Here is a 22,179-nt window from a genome sequence, read left to right on the forward strand (position 1 = left end):
TTTTATATTCCTCGAATGATTTTACATTTTATTGTTATAATCACCATGATTGTATTTCATTACGACACCGATGAAAAGTTGTACAACTTTGAACTTTTTGAACTTTTCTACAATCGAAGAATTCTATTCACCAATATGTTCTATGTTGCTTTCCAAATATTTTCGTGAGTCACTGTACAAATTGGAAATAAAAACACAACTTTTACACAGAGGTATACAGTTTAGCATGTATCAAGATTAATTTTTACTTTTGTAGTAAGATTAGAAACATTAATACTTCTTCAAATATTATAAAACAATGGAATAAGAAGGCTTTTGAGCGGAAGTGAATATGATTGATATGAGTAAAACTGGTTCTTAGAAAGAATATTTGACATTTTATGGAAATATCGATATCAGCGTCACTCATATATATACATATATATGTACAGAGAATGGTCAGCGTTCGATAACGACTCTATCGTTAATAACGATAAGATAAGTGAGGATTTCTCAGTAAGAAACGAACCACGAAATCCAGTACACGCATTTAAATCATGTTCGTCCTTATATTTTGTTTCATCAGTTTGGGTCGCGCCGCTATCAATTATATTTCGAACATCACGAAGATGAAAAGCCTAGCGCATTTTTCTCGAGATCAACCGATCTCGCAGGATCCAACAAAGGAAGTAAGGGAGACACGTCTTTTTTACAAACATCTTTTATTTCGTTTTGTTTAAACTGTCATTCGCCTTTGGAACAAATTGTATATCCGATTGTTGTTCACGATGATTATGTTGTAATTAACCGATGAGTAGATAAAAATTGTATATGATGTCAAATAACCTTGCTGTTTACTATATATTTACCTGAGATGAGATCAAAGGCTGTAATTACGCGAAAGACATAGAAAATGATGATTTTCTTTTGGAAAACCGGAAATAGGAAGATTCTTGTAATTCGTTATTTTCAGAATTGCTCCATGGACTCCAAGGAAAATTTAGATTTAATTGACGCTAGAGTAGTACATGGTATATCGTACAGGAATGAAATCGTACAGAATTTCTCTATACATAAAGACGCAGAAATCTATCCGATGAACAATAGAAGACGTGGTAAATGCGTGATATTCAATCATGAGACCTTTAATGAAATGGAAAAGCGAGATGGAACTGTAAATGATCGGAAAGCGATAGAACACACCTTCACTAATCTGGGTTTCGAAGTGATACCTTGTGAGAATTTTGACTACATTAGCGTCATGGATGAGGCTGTAAAGTGTATGTCTTCAGTATGTTCATTGTTTGATTTCAAAAGGTCCGCACGTTATCACTGATATTGACAGTAATCTTGACAATGCACTTATTATTTTCAATAATATTGTCAATAATACTGATCGTGTGTGGTTAAAAAAATTAAAAAAAAATTAAAGTGTATTAACAATATTATTATCAAAGTCAACTTTATCAAAGTTATCAAAGTTGGAAGGTGCTTTTAAGAAACGTATTATGTATGTTGTGTTATACTGCGTTTAGAGCACATTTCAGTTATTGTTTAGTTTTTGTAATATTTTGAATAGTATGCAAATTAGAAAAAGAGCGTTCTTAGTTCCAATGATTTTTGTTCTTCGAAACGCTATATAAAACGCAAGCAACATTTAAAGCAGAAGATGAGAAATTGGAAGCAATATTCACATATGAATTTATTGGGAGAAATTACTTTAAATAATGAAACTACTTATTCCAATTACATACTCTATAATGAACTGAAATATATTTCAATAAATCTTAGCACACGACTGTTAGTATTATTGTTAGTATTGACATCACTCACCAGTATTGATATTTACGTGGCAAAATATTAAAATTTTTGTCAATATTCTGCCTCAGTCCTTTGATATCGATCGCACATGAGGAATAAAATTATCCATATTTGGTGATATAATATTATTATTGGTCGTGTGCGGGTTCTTTAATTATATACTATGCATTGATCGTTGATGTTGATTGTTTTGTAGTGTCTGAGGACAATTACGAAGATTATGACTGTATCTGTATTTTTATATTAAGCCATGGCACTAGTGGTGATTATGTATATGCAACGGATTATCAATATCGGTTATCTGATATTTGGGAAAGATTCACCGCAGATAATTGTCCATCGTTAACTGGTAAACCAAAGCTATTTTTCATACAGGTCAGTGTCTCCTACGATTTTTTGCAACGCTTCACTTTTCTCCCAGATACTATTTCTTCTTCGCTATCAGTACATTACGATTCCATTTTCTTTTATTTAAGTTTTTAATCTTCTACCTTTAAGAAGACGATAATGTTAAATTTGAGATATCTGTGGGTCACATATTTCAAACTTATGCATCAGCTTTAAAAATTCGGCCATTTAAGATTTAACAGTTTTTTTACTCTATCTATTATTAGTATATTATACATATATTTGTATATTCGTAGTATATACATATAGTGTAAATGTAAAGATATATGTATAATATATTACGTTTAAATATCCATATATTACAAATATATATGTTATTAATAATACAGTATTTAACAATTGTTACTTCTTCTAGGCTTGTAAAGGACAGAATGCCATGCAAGGTATTCGTGCAAAGAGTACAACTGATTCGGTCCAAAACAATTACACAATTCCTACTCATGCAGATTTCCTGTACGGCTACAGTTCTGTAGAAGGTAAATATAGTTTAAACAAAATAATGTCATTGTTTACACATATATAACGATACAAACGCATCGAACTTTAATTTTCGACATTTAAAGTTCTTCGAAACGATGAAGATGGCACGTAATTTAATCCAAGTATTATATATATTTTATTTAAGACTATAAAATTTGAATCTTCTTACTTTCATGTCATACTTACGTTTTCAAATGTTAAGACGAAATTTGTACTGTAAATGGTATTTGCAATCGTTAAGTCGGAGATTGTTCCTCAATCAAGGCAAGCATTGTCTCATATTTTTTAATTTTGTCAAAGTCTTCTAAAGAGTTTTATTTCGGTCGCAGGTCACTACTCGTTTCGTGGATTAGAAGGTAGCTACTACATTCAGACTTTATGCGAGGTGATCAACGAGCATTGGAGGAATATGGATCTACTGAAAATGTTAACTATAACATCGCGCAAGGTCGCTTTCGAATTCAAAGTTGCACACAATAATCCAATCCTAAATGAGACAAAACAAATGCCTACCTTTAGCTCAACATTGACCAGAGATCTATATTTTTTTCCGAAAAAATAAGTCATAGAACAATAACAATCTTTTTTTAACGAATGATCTCTTAAAAGTTGTGAAAACAGTCTTTCATTGCTATTGCAATTAATATGTACAAAAAATGTGGTAAAAATTCAAGAAAGGAAGAAGTACTTATACCCCCGTTTATATACTATTAGGATACTTACAAAAAATAAGGTGAATCCGACAAATCGTTAGAAAGTTATTAAATCTTGTTAAAAATTTTATTTTAAACTTAGCTACTAGGAATGTTCCTTCAAAATTCTTCTAAATTGTTCCCAAAATTTTTCGCCTTGTCAAATTTTCTCTGATTGATGACTTTCTTAACAATTTTAAGGAAACCACCAAGTTTCCTAATAAGTAATTATGAACGAGGATGTATAGATGTATGTGTTTAATTTGCAGCCTTTTGTGTTACCAACGTTGCGCTGTGAACATATATTCTATATATTACGAAAGTGGATGCGGCGTTTGATCACGTTGGCCTTGAGCGATTAACTGATTTTGAACAGATTTCAGTTCTGAATTGTTGTATTGCGATTACAACGTGAATGTTCGAGGATAATATAAATCCTCTTTCGCGATTTACAATTTTATTAACTGCTTCATTTCCTTCTAGTAATCTGCCAATTTATGTTAAGGATATTCATCGTTTTACGTGACTCGAGCTTATTATAAATGAGAGGATAGATGTAAGGATAGATAAAATTCTGTGAAGCTAGTATAGTATGAGCTATGATATAACGAAGTTATAAATTGAATCATAGTATTCTAGTCAGAATAAAAGGCACAAGGTCCTTGTTGGCAGAGGTTGTAGCACGATCGCAAAGAATGGTTACTTTTGAGTTGAAATCGTACGATATTAAAGGAGTAATGAATTACACGTTTCTTAGAATTTCAGTTTCTCGATAGCCAGAGACGTGTTACAAATTTGATATTTTCAAAGGGTAACATAAAAATACGAGTAGCAGTAAGAGTTGCCGAACATCTCATGGTAGTTCAGTATGTATCACATGCTTCTTTATCATATATAATTATAGACATATTTAAAGTAACTATTTATATTGTAATTTTTGTATGTATTCCTAAAGTGGTTTCGTATTTTATTACCATAATCATGATAATCGTGTCATATTACAGTTGTATGAAAAATTTTGTGCTGTAGATAGAATATATTTACAAAAATTTTCTATAATCATTGTTCAAATACTTTCATGAGTTACTGTATACATATAGTGGAAAAATTGATATATTACTCATTTTGCAAACAATAAAAGGGCAATTTGAATTTCATACATTTTAAAGCTTAAAGTGATTAGAAAAGAGCCAAAAGGTTTGAAAGATCAATTTAATTCAATGAATGTAGTATGAACATACGATTTTTTTTAGCATCAAGATCGATCAAGAATTTTTCTGATAATTGACACCATCATATAGAATGATACGCAGGAAAAATTCTAAAAGTGTGTGGTAAGTTGTACAAAACGAGGAAACTGTTTAATTCAGGTTCGGTAAATAAATTGTAGGACCCTTTTACACTTTGACAAGCACCAGTTATTTTGACTGGTATTGATAATGTGTTAAGGATTAATGTACTAATTGGTAAAAGTATTAAGGAAAGAAAAAATAATACTTACAAAACTAAAACGAGTTTTTTTCTCCCATGTAGATAGTGTTAGGAAAAAAGAGAAATGGATGTAATAATTCGATATGAATTAGAAATAGAAACGCAGTTTTTATACAATATTATAAAGTTTAAAGTTTATCAGAATTAATTTCTATTAAAATACGTACAGAATAATTATTTATCGAAAAGCATACCTTCGGTTCTTTTCCTCTACAGTTCTTCAACGGAAGATCATACATCGTTCCTCTTCAATTTCTTGATCGTGCAACTACTTCTTGATCCACAGTTTCGCGTTCCTGATCCATTCTCTCTGCCTTTTTTTCTTTCTCTTCCTTCCATTTTATCTTTCTTTTCGATCATCGCTCTTCGGTGCAACATTTTCCGCGGATTTTTCTCGAGCACTTGTTCCTGCTCGATCTCCCATCAGTATTTAATTGGCTCTCCTATTCGAACTGCTGTCTGCTCTTCGAAATGAAAAAAGCTCGTTAACTTTAAACAAGCGATACCGCTGTGCCACCAATTACCGGCCGCTGAAAAAAATCCGCTTTGCGGATTGCCCATTGGGGGTGAAATTCTGCTGGAAACTGTACGACGATGACGTTTGAACATATTTTTTTCTATTTCAGGGATAAAGAGCATTTTCGGTCAGCGGATGTTTATACGAATTCATATTTTTATGAACACAAGCAAAAAATGTCAAAGTTAAGCATAGATATGTTTCATGCATTAAAAAAATTATGTTTTGGATATTTTATATACAGGATGCTCCACGGTTTAATACTCAAATTTGATCAGTATATTGTAATACAAAGATAATCTAGTAAAAGGTCATTTCAAGCCTTTTTAAAGAAGATGTAATAATAATACGAGATATTGATGACTAATTATGCTATTATTTTATAATACTAGAGTTTTAAAATCGCTAAAAGCTTGCGATAGCCTTACTCGGGGAACTGGAGTGAATATATTTAAGAGTCTGTGTCTCGTATTTCTAGCAATTCTTCTAATAGGCAAATGATCTTTGCTAACGAATATGATTTAAATCGTTCCCCTCGTAGGCGATGAAAATTGGTTCAATTCGATAACACTGTAATCGCTATGATTGGAGTGTCGCGTCGTTACTTTCGTGCTTCACACGTGTTTCGACGTGTAGCAAGAATTCGATTGTTAGAAAGAATAATATAAAAAGAATTTCTATGATTTAAGAAAAACAAATTGTTTATCGTAATGCTACAAATACTCCAATTTCTTTGTAAGGTTAAAAAATCATAGAATCTAAAAGAAATAGCAAACAAGTATACAAATTTTGGAATTCTCTTTTACAACCGCAATATTAAAAAAATAGAATTCGTAATGTAAATTGATGGAAAAGAAATTGTTGAGAAAGTCGAATCTTGTGGATTAATAAAAATAGAAAATGCTACTGAAATGTCATAGAAAATTGTATCTTTTCTAATATAAAGGAGAACGATAATAAGCTGTACAGGTATGAATGTTATGGATTAGAACGCAAGGAAATGGAATATTCTGTACGAAATTTACACGTCCTATTAAATCAAGCATTCAGTAGCCTGTTTCCAGATCTGCTTGACAAACATATCCCCGCAGACTTATCCCCAGTGTGGCTCTGCGTTTCTCCTGCGTTCAGCGGCTAATAAACTGCATCACGATATTATCAACGTGTCCGATCCATAAATCACCCGAACGTTGTTCAGTGTCCGAAAAATCGTTATCGCGTGAATTAACAGTGATTAACTAAGGTACGATTTCGTTATTTAAACATATCGTTCTCGTTCCGATTGTTTTAATAAATGAAAGCTGTACACTGAAAGCTCAGTTTTCATTTAGAAACGATGTTACGTTTCACACGATACTGTAATAATAATGCCACGATAATACCTAATAATCTAATATTAATTTCTTAATAATAAATAGCTGATAATGATGAACAAGGAACATTATTCATTTTTACCATTTCAACAGCAAATCATCTCTTTATTTTTTCGCCAGAAAAGTTTCACTTCTATCTATCTGTAAAAATTCTATAACAATAGCGATATGATAATAATAATAACAGTGGTATACAGAGTAATTATTCAGAGTAATTTTTTCATCATTTGATCATTTCATCTTCCAAATTTGAACGACTATACAAATATAAATCGTTTGGATATATCTAATTTAATCCAATCTCCCTATACAAAATATCACATCTAATCCAAACATCAACTGTTTTATTTTCGAACCAATTTCCATTCAACACCGACTAAAAAAAAAAGAGAAAAAAGCTAGTAATTCCCAACTCTCTGGACGGAGCAATCAGCGCAATTACCAACAGAAGGTCGAACAGTAGTCTACAACCCTCCGAACATTTTTGCCTCCGCTTGACTGGATCGTGAAAAATAATTTAACTAACGACTTCCTTTGACGTAGATCACTCATGGATCGCGTCATTCAATGATATGTACGTTTATAGTAATTTCCGGACTAGGCAACCTCCGGAGGACGATGACCAGGGTCATAGTCGATGCCAGTGGAGCAGTTTCGGCGTCGACAGGCATTCGTGTGTTGGGACCAGGGGCGGAATGGAGCGAAAGAGGAAGAGGGGAGACACGATTCTGGCCGTGGAGCAAACGTAAGAGTCAGGAGTTTGCGCGAACAGATCAATACTGCCCCCGCACGTGGATTCGTCTCTTTCCTTACACGCCTTTCTCTCTCAGCCTGTCTAGCGTAAAAATCTCGCTGGCCTATCCTGTCCTCTTTCATCTCTGCTCGCTTTTCCACTTCCTTTTCCTTGCTATTGCTCCGGTTCCTCTAGCACCGTGCCTCTATTTCCCTATTTTTCCTTTTCAATCTTTTCTCCTTTCGTTTTGTTCCAGTCTCTATACAGTCTGAGGTACATTCACGCGTCTCTTTCTACCTCTTTAATCTCATTCCTCTAACTTTCACCCCGCACGATTTTCTTCGTCCTTCTCGTTCGTTTGCATTCTTTCTACTCTCCGTTTTATTGTCTGTCTGAGAAGGAATTCGCGGCGTTTATTAGGGATTATTTAGGGATCTGAAAAAATTTATGTATTTCTAGGATCTTCGAGATTTTTGAAATTGTGGTTAGAAAATTTAGTAATTATAAATTTTCTTGCGAGACAAATTTTCTCGTACTTTTATCTTAAGTATCTACACTGAGAATCTACAGTTCAAGGAAACTTGAAAAATTTGATCTATTTTATTATCTATGTATCATTTAAAACTATTTTACCTATTGCTCCGGTTTCTCTAGTACCGTGTCTATTTTTCTATTTTTCCTCTTCAATCTTTCTTCAATTTTGTTTTGTTCGACCCTCAATGAGGCCTGAGTTATATACGCGCGTCTTTTCTTACGCTTTTAATCTCGTTTATCTGACTCTCGTCCCGCACGATTTTCCTCTACTTTTCGTCCGTTTACTTCTCTTCACTAACATACTGCTTAATTTCTCTCTTCTCACTCGTAGCAAGTTCGCGTGCGAGTCTGGATTTCTTCGGCCTACCAGAGGATCTTCTCATCACTACACCTCCTGAGTTAGAGTAATCGTGTACATATTCCCCTTTTCAGGAACGCTGCTCTTCGTTGTCAAGTTTCTTTCTTTCCTCTCTCCTAGAATCCTTTCCTTATTTTTCGTCCCTTTTTCACATGTTTATGGATCTTCCTTCTTCTCCTGACTGGTTATATTATATCTGTGTTTCGATCATGTCCACACGATGACTAAAATTTTATATCCTTTGCATCTTATCCTTTCTCTTCATTTAAACGTTTGTTAAAGAAAAATATTTTGATTAAAAGTGTATGAAATGTTTTAATCATAAATATTGAAATCTCTCAGAGCTGCTTATCGCAATAGTCACGCGCAATGTTTTCATTTCCGTGCTGTGAATGAAACGTGAATAAAAGTGTCACCCCTTTGTTTTATAATTATTAAACGATCTTCAGCTCTGTCACACGTAATAAAGCGCAGAAAGGAGAATGAGCCCAGTTCATCGATTCTCATCTCGTTTCTATTCAATATAGAACTTCCTCCTTTTATCTTCCTTTATTCCCGTATCTGTTTATTCTGTCCTTCAGACTTCAGCCTGAAATTCGGTTCTACCCTTCCAACAAGTAAGTTTTACTTCTAGACAGGACTATACAGCCGCTTTCATCTTACCGTGTGTTCATCGACGCACGTATAGTTGGTGCAAGATATACAGTGAGATTATAAATTGACGTGTTGACTGCTGATAACGCCCCGACATGATCTGATTGCTGCCAGAAACGGGTGGGGCCACGTTGGCATCATGATCAAATTCTTTTCCAAAGCAATTTTTTTCAATGAATTCATATATAGATATTGTTTCTGATTTCTAATCAATTGCTTTGAATGTTGCTTCAAATGTACGAATACTTTCGTAAGTATTACAGTAAATTACTGACACTAAATCCTTGACACTTTTATCTGAATTAATTGCTACGTTACTAATCCGATATTTCACAATGGAAGGTAGGACATTTCAACTAATAATGGCTGTATGACGCCTGACCGATTTTACGAGCTCACTGTATCGCTTCTACCGACTATACACGCGTTCTTCCCGCAACGTACGACCCTTCTCTATTTGTATCGTAACCTCCCTCGACCTTCCTTTTATCTTCCTCCATGCTTTATCCCTTTTTTTCGCTACCCTCTTTGTGAGCCCCTAGCCTAGTGTCTCTGTTTCCGCGTACCTTCTCTTTCCTCCCCCATTTTCCTACTTTTATCCCTCATTCTATCCCTTTTACTCTTTGCTATTTTCCAACCCTCTCTTCTCATCTTTATTCCTCTTTGTTCATCGCGTTAGCTAGCCTCTATCCTCGCCTGGAGCTCTTCGACTATCGTTTCTAGTCGACGTTTCGTAGCCTCTTCCTGTTTCTGCATACACCGGTATATGCGATATTTCTGTCCTCGTTTTGAGAATCATATATATGTACGTTGTCTCTGTCACACAGAGTTTCTCTCGTCCGTTCATTCAGCACACAACATGCTTCGTCGTTTTTAGATCCTCGTCTCGTTTTCACCTTCGTCGCTTCTCGCTGTTTGAACGCAGTTTTCAGTACTGCCGCTGTTTCCCTTGATCTCTCCCTTTGTGTCGCGTTCCTCCGCGTTTGCTCTCCCATCCTCCTCTTGGTACCTATACGTGCACACGTGTATGGATATGTGCGCGTTTTTTTGCGGCTGCAGGTATCTAATGTTTCATCCACTTTTCGGTTCTTCGTTCTTTCATCCGTTCTATGCTGTTCTGCTTTGGCTATACTTTTCTATCCTGTGTTTTATTTACTGGAAGTGTTCGTGATAGGTATTAGAGATTATTTAGAAATCTTATACAATTTATATGCGTTTTTAAGATCCTCGAGATTTTTTAAATCGCTGTTAAGGAATTTAATAATCATAAAACTTGTAGGAAAATTTCGTCTTTTACTTTTATTTTCAGAATTTATAGAGAAGGTAGAAATCGAAGGAACCTTTAAAATTTTTGAGGAATTTTTAAGAATTGATAATTTGCTAATTTTTATATCGAAAAGAGTATTCTTTTTAAACTGTTTCATCTGTGTGGTATTAGTACGTACTTTCTTGCATCATAAAAATGACTAATTACTTCAAAAATTCTATTCTAATTTTATCGCTGTAATTAGTTTTCAATTGGCCTAAATTATCAACTTTGGAAGGAATGTTGAATTTTCAATTTCTAATACTAAATTAGCCCGTATTATTTGAGGTAACATTGTTTCTTCAACTCGCGATACTTGCGCTGCCATTTCCATTTCAAGTTGCAACCTTTTTCTACTTGTATGTCGCGGTCGGTCCGTTTCCATCAGCATCACTGTCTATACTTTTCGTTTATCCTTCCTTTACCTAGCTGCCATTCTCTTTCGCGTTTCTCCCGGCCGTCTACCTCGTCATAGGTTTTCTGTCACTTTTCTATCTCCCGTGTCGCGTTCCTTTGCGTTTTGCCCCCGATATCTTTCTATTCCTGTCGTAACAGCAACTTTGTCACGTTTCCTCTTAATTCGCAATTCTTCTCGGCCCCTTTCTTCTCTTTCCTTCTTCCACCCCTCTTTCCTCTTTCGCTGCTGTAAACGATGCTTTATCATCTCCAATTTTCTATCTTGTATCTCCTCTATGGGCGCTGTTTTTCTTATATATCTTTTTCTTTTTATATCACTTTTTTAACACACATTCTTTTTTAAATTCATTTTTTCTTTAGGATGACAAACGGTCCTCTTTATTTTCTTGATCCTTGCTTCCAATTTTTGCTGCTGATTCGCTGTAATAAATCGTCTAATGTGTTTTCATCTCCTGCTACCACTTCAAACTTTTTTGTTTTTCAGATCATTTTTTTCATTTCTTCCGTTTCTTTCCTCCAACTATTTGTCCCTGTTTGCCGGATTCATTTTATCCCCTCCTTTCCGTTGAATGTTTACAAACAACTAAATCATATAGCTCGAAGCTTTCCATCATCGTTTTAGCAGGAAATTCTATTTTACAAGCTCTTACACTTTGTATCAACATCTTGCTTTGCATTTGAATTCCTTCTCGTGCTCCGGTCTTCCCCCCGCTTCTCCGTGTTGTATCCCCCGGATCATAAGCTTATCTACCCTCAACCCACTTTCACCCCGTGGATTTCCTACATTTCCATTTCCTACCGTTTTCTCCTTTAGTTCACCTTTTTGCGTCTCTCTCGCGTTTATTGCCTTTCGATAACTTCTATGTTTGTTTTTTCAGTTTCGCTTCTCTTTTCAGATCTACTTCATCTTTATCTCTTCTCCGTGTTCTGCTCCATCGTCCCCCTTCAACAGCCTGTTTCGCTTCCACGGATCGTCCCTGCCCTTCGACAATCTCTATCTTCATCTCTCGTCCATTCCTCCTACGCCACTCAGGAGCTCCCATCTCTTTCCGTTTTTAATTTCATCCCTCTCCCTCCTTTAGAGAGTATCCGTGTTTCTTTCTTTCCGCCTCTTCTCCTCTCCAATTTCAGTCATCTTTCTCCCCTCCACGATATCTATCTTTCTCTTTTTCCCTGTTCCATCTCGCTTTTTCCTCTCCTCCCCCCGGCAAACTTTATCTGCGTCTCTTTCCTTCGTTTCACCCTTCTATCCTCGTTTTACTCTCCCTGTACCCCCTTTAACATTTTCTTTTTCCCTCGCACTCCCACGTACCTTTCAACATACCTTTCTCTTTCTCCCTTTCATACCACCCCTGTATTTCCCCTTTCGCTCCTCTTTTCATCCTTCGTAGTATTTTTCTTTCTCTTTTCAGATCCTGCTTTCTACGGAGAATAGAAAGAGAGAGAGAGAGAGAGAGAGAATTACAAGCGAAAAAGACGGAGGCCAAATTAAACAGAGGAAGATGGACAAACAGAGAGGGAGCGAGGTAAATGTCATTCCCCTCCTTCGTAGACACCATCCCTCGCCCCCTTGCGTGGCAACAGCTTCCATCCTTCTCCCTCTCCGTCTGCGGCACGACTCCCTGGCAAGGTGGCGGTCCAGCGCGCACGGCCTATCAGCCGTACGGGATGCTGCGAGTCCGGAGTACTAGATTCAGTCGTACGCTTGGCTCCCTCCTGTCGCCGTCGTTGTGTTCGCGTACGCTCTTCTCGCGCACGATCCTCGTTAAAAGCATCCGCGTGTCGCGACCACCAGCCAATCTTCCACCGACCCATCCGTCACGCGTCTTCACGTCTTCGTCCCTTCTCCACGTCTACCCCCGCGTCGCGCCTGTGTGCTTTCCACGCGTCTACGTTTTCTCTGTTCGTCGACCCCTTTCTGAACCGGCAACCTTTTTGGTCGCCGTTTCACGTAAACGAAAAAACGAGACACAACGTCGATCTCCGTCCAAGGAGATCCGATTCCTAGTATCCAGCTGGAAATCGAAGCGGAGTCAGCAGTATGGGGATTCTCACGTGAGAGGCGTGTTCCGGGGTAAGTCGCCATAACATCTTCCTCCTTTCGTTCGAGAAACCAGCCACGTTTCTCCTTCGCTTTGCTTCATTCGCGTTTGTTTTCCTGGGGAGAAAAACTGATTTTTCGTGTATCTTTTTTCTCTGTCGAAGCTGGGGAAATTCGAATTTGTTATTCGTTTAATGTATTTTACTGTTTCTTAAGAATTGCCTGTGGGAAGAAAATGCAGACTTCTTTCCTTGAGGTTTGTCTCAGGAAAAGGAAACGTAATCTCTAAATCATTTTTTCTTTTATGCTTCTTGTCGAACATTATTTATTTGTTGTATCTTCGATTTCTTATAAGCTGCTTCAGGGAAGAAAAACGTAATCTTTGATCTATTCTTTCTTTCTCTTTTCAACAGAAATATTGATAGGCATGTCCTTTACCTACGTGTTTGGTTTTTGGAAAGAAGAAAGATCTAAAGATCTACAAGCTTTTAGAATAAGTTTTCTTTCTTTTCATTTCTTGATTAAATATTTAGTAGAAGAGTTTTGAGACTATTGGTTTTCGTAAAAGAGAAAATGTGAAAGTATATGTGATTCAAAGATTAAGTGCGGTAGTAAATGTGTTTTGAATGGATCAGAATAGATAGATGTACAGGGTAACTCAGGAACAATTCTTTAAGAGTAAACAATAGCTGTTTGGCTTATTTGGATCTAAGAATGAAACCTAACTATTTATTAAGTATTATTTAATCATTCTGTAAGCTTGGAGCAAAAATCCGTTGCTTTGATTGACTTTCCGTTTGACACTTCCATCGGTGTTGGTTGAACGGTTAAACAGTTTTCTTTGGGAAAACAAACAGCGCTGCAAATGAGGCGCTTCGTCCTTTGTCACGTCGCTTCACCGAGGAGTGCTATAATCGTCCTTTGTTATTGTCCTCCTCTGTCATATATGAAATGGCATTGTAATGAAAACATATCAGGACGTGGACAGTAGAATAGAATGCAAGCTGAGAGATTAATTCTACTTACTAAATTAGTAAACGGAAATTTTAATTAAAACGGAATTTTCTTATATTCAGTGTGGAATTTAAAATGTATAAGATATAAGTACGAGATAAATACTAGAGAAGATACAAGAAGAAAATTAGTAAAAATCTTTTATAAATTTTCTTATGAATATATTACAGCTAGTGCGTAATGTATTTTAATGTTATCTGGTAATGTATTCTAGTGCTTGAAAGAATTCAGATTTCTGTAATACTTAAGTTAACTTAATCCGCAATTTATTTTAATCGAAGATTTTGTTTTTTCTGTTTGTTCTCAGATACTCCGATATTCTTTCTATGAACTAGTCTCGATTTAGTATATCGTAAACAAATTACAGTATATCTTCTACTTTTTTTTCTTACCCTCAATGATCTTCAACAATCTTTCGAAGAACCATCGCTCAATTAAAATTCACAGTATTCGTCTAAAATTTATTTCAAAATATTATTTTGTTCTACTATTTTTATAACAAAATTTTCTTCTATAACGAATAATTGTACAAATTTATGTACCAAGTAACATTCTACGATGCGATACGATAAACAATTTCTACTCTTCTCTCCTCCCTGTTCTCTTCTTTATTCCTTCGATTGAAAGGTGGCTTCAATTGAGGATATCCTGCGGTGAAAATGTTAAAGCGATCGAGCCAGCCTATCGAGAAAATTTCTTCTTCGAATAGAAGAACAAACCGAGCAACTTCTTAAACTCGTTTCCCCTCTGAGTCTCTGAGCCATTTAACCCTTGGTTCTTGCGTTTTTTCCACCTCTTCCTCTTCTCTTTCTTCTACGTTTATTCTTCTCTTTTTTATACATATTCATTTTCTTCGTCTTTTCCATATGCCTCCTCTCTTTTTTTTTAAATCTCTTCAGAAACGATTCGCGGTCTACAGAGTCTCTAAAATGTCCTTTCATCCATTTCAATTCACCCGACGTAGTTTTCTACAAATTTATAACGAGCCGCGCGCGCTATTTATTCTTGTCTCGGCCCGGCAACGTTCTGCTCGTTAATTTTTCTCTTCCCCCGTTCCATCTTCCTCTTTCCTACTCGCTTTTTTTACTTGCTTCATCCTTACCTCCCCCTCCTTTCGTTACACCTAATTAGTAAGCAATTTCAGTAACGAACCAGCCTTTGTGGGCCGCGGGACAATTACTCGCGTTCCGTTTCACGCGGTATCGCGCGCTTCATCGTGTGCTTCCCTTTTCCACTTATTTCTATTTTTTTCTTATTCCTTCTTCCCTCTTGTAATTTTTCCATACTTTGAATATTTAGGTTATATATATATATTTGGATTTATTTTTAACTGAAGTATTTATTTGCATTTTGATTAATATCCCCGTGTACTAATTTACTAAGTAGAATTAGTTCACAGGCTGTAGCCTATTCTTCTGTCCGAGTTCTGATACATTTAAATGACTGTTTCATGGAAAGTTTTCCTCTTATTTCGTCTTTTCCCTTATCTCTTCCGTTTGCTTGGAATTTTTCGATACTTTAGTTATTTAGGTTTATAGTTCCATTTGCCGTTTTATCTTGATATTGATCTTTGTTTTGTTCTGCTCCCGTTTCTTTTTATATATATATAATTTTAGTGATCTACGTCAGATATTTCATTCTGATAAATAAATTTTGTAACATAGGAAATACCGATAATCCATGTGATAGGAAATATGTTAATACTGCACTATTTTACCAGAATAATATCAAAAATGCTAGTTTATGTTACGAACGTAAAATTATTTAGAACAAAAATTAATGCGATCTAAATGATCCATGTATGTATACCAGATAGATATTATCATCAAATATATTAGCATCTTACTAAAAAAGCATAATACAGAAAATTTAAAAAGGCATGAAAGTGAAATAGAACAAAATTTTGAAAAAGTACTGACAAAAAAAGTAATTCTGTTTATTTATTCTTTGTATTGCCTTCGTCTGGTTATGATGGTGGATCGAAAAAAAATGTTTATAAACAGTCAGTAGAAACCAATTGGTTGCGACCAACGCGTAAATTTATCGATTCTCGGTTAAGGTATTTACCCAGCTTAATGCGATGTTTCTGATTGGTCAGAACATGCAAATACCAGATGTGTTCGTTTTAATTGGTTTCACCAACAAATACTATGGAAAGAGGTGGAAAAGTAGGAAAGATGACGCAAAAAGGAAAGAAACAAGAAACGAATCTTGATAACCCGCTTAATGAAACGACTGCTTAATGTTTCTTTCCTAATAGAAACGGCTATTAAGAACTTTAATTTTACGCCAATTAACCCATCTAGCACCAACTTGATTTTCCTCTAAATTTAATTCGATATTTATCCAAACCTTATACTCCATTAAAACTATGATAAATATTGAGTTAATTTATGTAATTTTGTTTCAATCGTCGTTTGATATTGTATTTTATTTGTTTATTCATATTCAATATTTATTATTATTTAGTATTATTTATATTATTATTTATATTATTATTATTTAGTTAAATTTCTATATTTTTAGTAATCTTATATTTTATACATTTGAATAAAAATCCAATAGATAAAGTATAGTTACAAGTAAGCAATTGTTTATCGATTATTAATTAGCAGTATATTTTCCCTTATTATCTATACAATTGTTTCTCATTTCCCTACCAATCTTCCTATTCTTCTTTTATGAAATCTTTATCGTAACGAGTTCTATTGTTACAAACTTATAACTCAAAATAAATAACTAATTATATCGAGTCTCTGTTAAATCTACCTTTATCTATTGTCAGATAATTAAAAAATATACCCTATATATTCGATGAAGTTTCTAATTATAGAATATTTTAACGTTGCGAGTGGAAAAATACGTTTGACGAGCTTAAAATAGAAATTCACTGGTAATATCAGCGCGTTTCAAAATTTCAGACAGTAAAAGCTTTCGAACGCATAAGCAATTAAGAAATGTTCGTAATTATGAAAATTTCTTCAAATTTTGAAGCGAAACCGCTTTTTTACTAGTTTCCGAGTGAAAAGCGCGTATTTCTTCTTTCATGAGAAAAAGGCCGCGATGTCAGCAGTTTAACGAATTCGCCGCGAAACCATCGTGAAACCGTGAAGATGCGTTCTGAACGCTCTTAAGTCTCTTATTACGATTTCCGCGAGGAAAATCGCTGAAAAGCCTCGGATACATGTTTTTACCCTGGGAACGGACGATGGAAGACATGAAACGAGACTTTGAAGGCGGATTTTTGTAATCAAACGACGTTCATGTATAATTAAAACGTTGTAATCGAAACGTTTCATGTATAATGAAAGTATTTAACATAAAAAGGATTGTCATACATTTTGTTTTATTGATCGTGTAAAGTTAAAGCAAAATATTTTCTTTAATTTTATTGCAATAATACGATAAAGAGAATAATATATGAAGATCTATTCTTATTACCATTTTATTGAGAAAATATGTATTAACATACTTTAACTAATTCAATTTCGTTTCAGGACAAGAATAAACGCTTGTCAGGACATTGCATTTGAATAATATTGAATGAAAGAATCCAGATATTATCCTAATAGCGTTTTAATTTACATAGTATCATATTTAATCTTATAAAAGTAACACCCTCTCTTGCAATCTTTTCGTCGCTTTTTCCCCTCCTACCAAGCTGTTAACACGCACTTGACCTGTCAACACGGCAAATTCTCCACAAAATCAAACAGCAAAGTTAACGTAAAGAAAAACACACGAAGCAAAATAACCAGTGGAAAATTCTGATAATTACAAGCAGAAACAGGCTAATGAGTGATGTAATACGCATATCGGGAAATGACACAATCGAAGAATATTAGTTTCAAAAAAATACAAAGTTGCCTGTTTGAATATAATAGCACATCATTCTGTTGAACAAACTTTCCAGCAAGAATCAAATGTCATGTTTCTTCAAGAATGTGATATTATATTGTATGATAAAGCGAACATAAGTAAAGATTTTTTTATCTAAATTGTTGCCTTAAAATTTTCACGTCCTTCATAGTCACAATTACACAAAATACTGCTTGGTATAACGATACTAAAGCTGCACCATTATTAAAATTTAAAATATGTTAAACACGAAAATATTAAAGCGTGAAACAATAAAATACGAGATTAAGAAATGAAAGCAAAGCCAAATTAAATACTTGACACGGCGAGTGCAAAGAATTCTCGAATGCACGATTGTACGATCGGAAATCGTTGAAAGAACGGACCGGGAACGAGGGAACAAAAACTCGAATCGCGTGTCACCCCTTCCGAACGGCGCGCTTTGCTGTTCAATCGAGGCGTGCGATTCTTTTATTTTTTTTATTTTCACCTCTATTTTCAGGTGGTCCACGAGAGAAAAAAGGAATCCGAGGAAGGGACGAAAAAGCAAAAAAAAAAAATAGAGGGGGCGACTCGCGGACGAATTAATAATGCCGCGCGAGAGGAGCGCGGAGGATTGGCTGAACTTTACGTGAGTAAAGCGGCGAGCCGGGTCATGACCCGACGACCCATCCATGTCCGATATCTAGGCCACACTTGAATTTTAATCCACGCTGCAATTGCCGCCGCGGTCGATTAGCTCTTCCACCGTTTGCCCGACGAGTTTACCGAGCTTTAACTTTTGCTTCGGAGCTGCCTGCCTGCATGCCTGTCTGTCTGCCTAGCTGGCTGCTTAACGCTGAAAACGATAGCTTGGTGTCCGAATTTTATTGGATAACCCGACACGCGATCAATACGAGGAACGATGCTTGTTCAGGATGCTGAAGATTGGATGGAATGAAAATAGCAGAGGAATTTACAGTAGCTCACCAAAATAATTTTAAAACTTATGCTCCTTCTTGGAAGTTTTCCTGAATACGCTACATTGACTCAACTTACCATAGAAAATTTTGTCCATATATTGTGTATGTTATATAAGAGATTTCGAAATTTCATTGGCACTGTAACGAGACGATTATGCTGGTAAAATTTGAAACCAATCAGAGAATGTTTATAAAAGATACAGGATATATATATGCATATATATTTATTAAAAATGTACAGTACAAACAGCTACCTTACATATAATAAGCGTTAAAGTGAATTCTATTGGTTATTGAAATTTATGTATTCTATAATGGATAATTGACTGTTGAAATGTTTTGTGATCAGTGCTAAGAAGCATTTGGTACAAAGAAGATAATATTTACGATTAAAAAATTCGGACACCAAAAATGATATTAATTTATTATTATATTACGTTGTTTGGAAAATTCGTAGCAAAAGTTTATAGAGATTTAAAGGCAATGTATTTTCATAGAATTAGTCTTTGTAAATTTGATCGAATTTGCCGAGATTTTATCGAGACAAGCATTGAGATTGGAATGAAGACAAATTTAATCGAGAATTATTCTATAATTTGTCGGCTTGCAATTTCCTCATCCCAATGGGAATTGTCTCATCAATCTTCACCAAGTTCCCCTGAAATAGGTGTCAATGAGTATCTCGACAGCGTCGATTTGTTCATTTGCAAATCACCAAGGGAGGTCGAGCCGTTTCTGTTCTACAAAGGATCGGGAATGGAAGAACAATTTAGAGTATTACGATTGTTCTGTCGATCGTCGATACTGATCACGAACACTAGAAAATTAGTGTCGAACAGATTCCAGTCTCGAATGCGTCTTTGTTGCGAACGGAAATAAGCCGAACATTGCTTTGACTTGCAATTAGTATACCTACGTTCTCGTCGCTCCTTTAATTAATTACTATCCCTGATCAAAGTGTAAACCAAATGTAAACTCGGAAATGATAATTGCTTGGTGTTTAGAGTTTAGGAAATTCATTGTCGAAAACTATAAACTTTATCTTTTTAAATATTAGATTATTATTTGCATTACGTAATTAAAATATATAATTAAATACTTAGAATTGTTATGCTTAATTATATACAACAGCATATTTCTTCTTTTTGTTTGATCCAGTCGGATGATTCAAAGCCACTTTCTCATTATACGGCATTTTTCGTTACATTTATTATATTCGGGAAATTAAGAGCGAAGATTAAGAAATATCTGGCTGTAATTCTTTAACTCCACGAACCTTCCTTTAAAATTTTTTTATTGCTTTCAACAATGAATTCCTTCAAGTAGGAAACCTGTTTTATTAAGGAGTCTTTAGCATTTTTTCTTAATGAACATTTCATTATCTGATAGTCATTCATAATAAAAACACTATGATCTTACCGAACACTCTGATATAAAACTAAATAGTAGAGAAGTAATATTTTCCCTAAACAAATCTGATTAATATTATTCATAGTAAAGAAATCGACCTTGAATATCCAAAATCGTTCATGTTACCAATAGTTTCTAATAAAACTTGTAAGAAAGTTAAGGAAAATATTTTAATTTCGAAATAATTCAGTCACAGGGGATCACACAATAATCCCGGAAGAAGACAGAAGTGAAGCTGCAACGATGGGGGTATACGTGATAGGTTTGATAGGCGTGATCGTATTTTATGTATTGGTGTTGGGTGTTGGCATTTGGGCAGGCACTGTGAAGAAGAAAAAGTCACGTCATGGCCAAGACGCAATGATATTGGCGGATCGTGGTTTAGGCCCGATCCTCGGTATCTTCACTTTGATCGGTGAGTTTTAAGAACAATTTAAACATTTTTTTAAATATAAATCCATGATGAAATAGATTTTCATTAAATTAATTTGATAAGAATGTTTCTTTCTAAAAAAACTATTACATATATATAGAAGCTATTACAAATGTTGTAAAGTAATTTGTATAATTCAGCTATTTCCATCAAAAATTCAATTAAAATTTGGTTGGCTTACCTCCATAATTGGGATTATCAAAATCTATTATTATTAATCTGTTCCGCGGAATTCAATTCGACGCGAAAATTTCTAGTTGAGATCATTAAACTCTGCTTTCGTACTCTACCTGTTCCCATTGAAACTTTAAGCATCCTAACCGTAGATCTATCTGATCAGGATTATACGGAATAATATAATCTACCATTCAGAATCAGAAGTACAAAATCACTCTATTCCTCGCGTATCTCAAACAAAATTTAGAAAACTCAAATATTATTGAAACTCGCAATGAAGTTTCATCTTTATCCAACTTAATCTCCAAAATAATATAAACAAAATGATATCAAACCATTCTATACCTATATAATATACATTATGCATACAGTGGCTCACGAAAGTATTTAAACAATTAATCATTAAAATAAATATATATAATAATATAATATATGATTATTATATTATGTTACACTATATACATTATATATGGCAATAACACGAATTTCTTTTGCGGGCTGCTACACGTATTGAACCCAAGATCATACAATTAATCGCGAAATATGAACAATCACAGTCTCAAGGATCGCTTTCACTTCCGGAAGAAATCGTCCATCCTTACCTTCTATCATTTGAACGCGTACACGCGATGTTTTATCGAGCAGTGTATAACATCGGGGAATCCCGGCTTTTGTCATCGCGTCAATCGCATTTCTCGTTTATTCCTAGTTCCCTTTTTTGTTCCTCCAGTTTATTTTCTCTTGTTCACGCGTTTTTATTCCATTCTCCGTACATGTACTCCCCATCACCGTCTCCACAAGCGCCCCCTATTTCTCGTTAAGTTACCCCCACCTGTATTATCAGATTGCGTTGAATCCGTTCTAACGTTATGAGAACCCGCGTTTCATTTATACATACATATTCAACCATACTCTATATCCGCGGTAGAAATCATTTTTGCATCCCTCCATTAGCTTAATGAACGCTATGCGGGAAAATATGCCACGGAAAATGCTCCGCTCGGCTATAACTGTCCGTATTATGTTCTTTCTCTTCGCGCTGCCAACCCCCTCCCTCTCTTGACACAACGAGAGAATGGTAAGAGCATCGGCGGAGGGGATTTGCACGCATTTCTGCGGTCGGTCGTTCCGATTGTTCTAGCGACGTTCGGTCAGCTACACTAGGATTTGGGTCGGGTAAAATTCATTTTACACCGGGAATAGCTTTATGTATGTTTTATGGTTGAATTGATAAAGATTGGGTTGTTTGATACCCGATAGAATGGTTTCGATTCTATAAGAATTGATAAGAATTGATATTTACACGTCGAAATTTCAAATTTAATTCACTTACTAAATTAAAGCAAATATCAAGTCCTAGACGTTGTAAATTAGTGGATACATTTTTGTTCGCACGTTATGAAATACCTTGTAGCTGCTCGAATGCAGTAAATAAAAAATTAACTACTTTTTGCTTATGGAAATTTTAAATGTACACATCGTGATTTATAAATTTAATTCAATCAGCAAATTAAATTAAAT

At 34.9% G+C, this 22,179-nt stretch overlaps 2 protein-coding genes across 4 annotated transcripts in view; both read left to right on the forward strand.

Moving 5' to 3' along the window:
- LOC100643857 (caspase-1) lies at window positions 1-12,711 on the forward strand. Its single transcript, XM_003399496.4, has 6 exons — window positions 1-668; window positions 953-1,259; window positions 1,997-2,175; window positions 2,564-2,684; window positions 3,018-7,506; window positions 12,176-12,711. The coding sequence occupies exons 1-5, from the start codon at window positions 537-539 to the stop codon at window positions 3,248-3,250; spliced, it is 972 nt and encodes a 323-aa protein (XP_003399544.1). The 5' UTR covers window positions 1-536; the 3' UTR covers window positions 3,251-7,506; window positions 12,176-12,711.
- The window catches only part of LOC100643981 (high-affinity choline transporter 1), a 23,691-nt gene continuing 13,971 nt past the window's right edge, over window positions 12,460-22,179 (forward strand). For 2 of the 3 annotated variants that reach the window (XM_020866025.2, XM_012314619.3), the window contains exons 1-3: window positions 12,460-12,837; window positions 18,179-18,307; window positions 20,239-20,463. In XM_020866025.2, coding sequence (XP_020721684.1) covers window positions 20,292-20,463 — 172 coding nt within the window. In that variant the 5' untranslated portion in view covers window positions 12,460-12,837; window positions 18,179-18,307; window positions 20,239-20,291. The remainder of the gene's footprint in view (window positions 12,838-18,178; window positions 18,308-20,238; window positions 20,464-22,179) is intronic. The other variant, XM_012314620.3, reaches the window with a different exon arrangement.

Source organism: Bombus terrestris, chromosome 12 (assembly GCF_910591885.1).
Source record: "Bombus terrestris chromosome 12, iyBomTerr1.2, whole genome shotgun sequence".
Classification (NCBI taxonomy): Eukaryota; Metazoa; Arthropoda; class Insecta; order Hymenoptera; family Apidae; genus Bombus; species Bombus terrestris.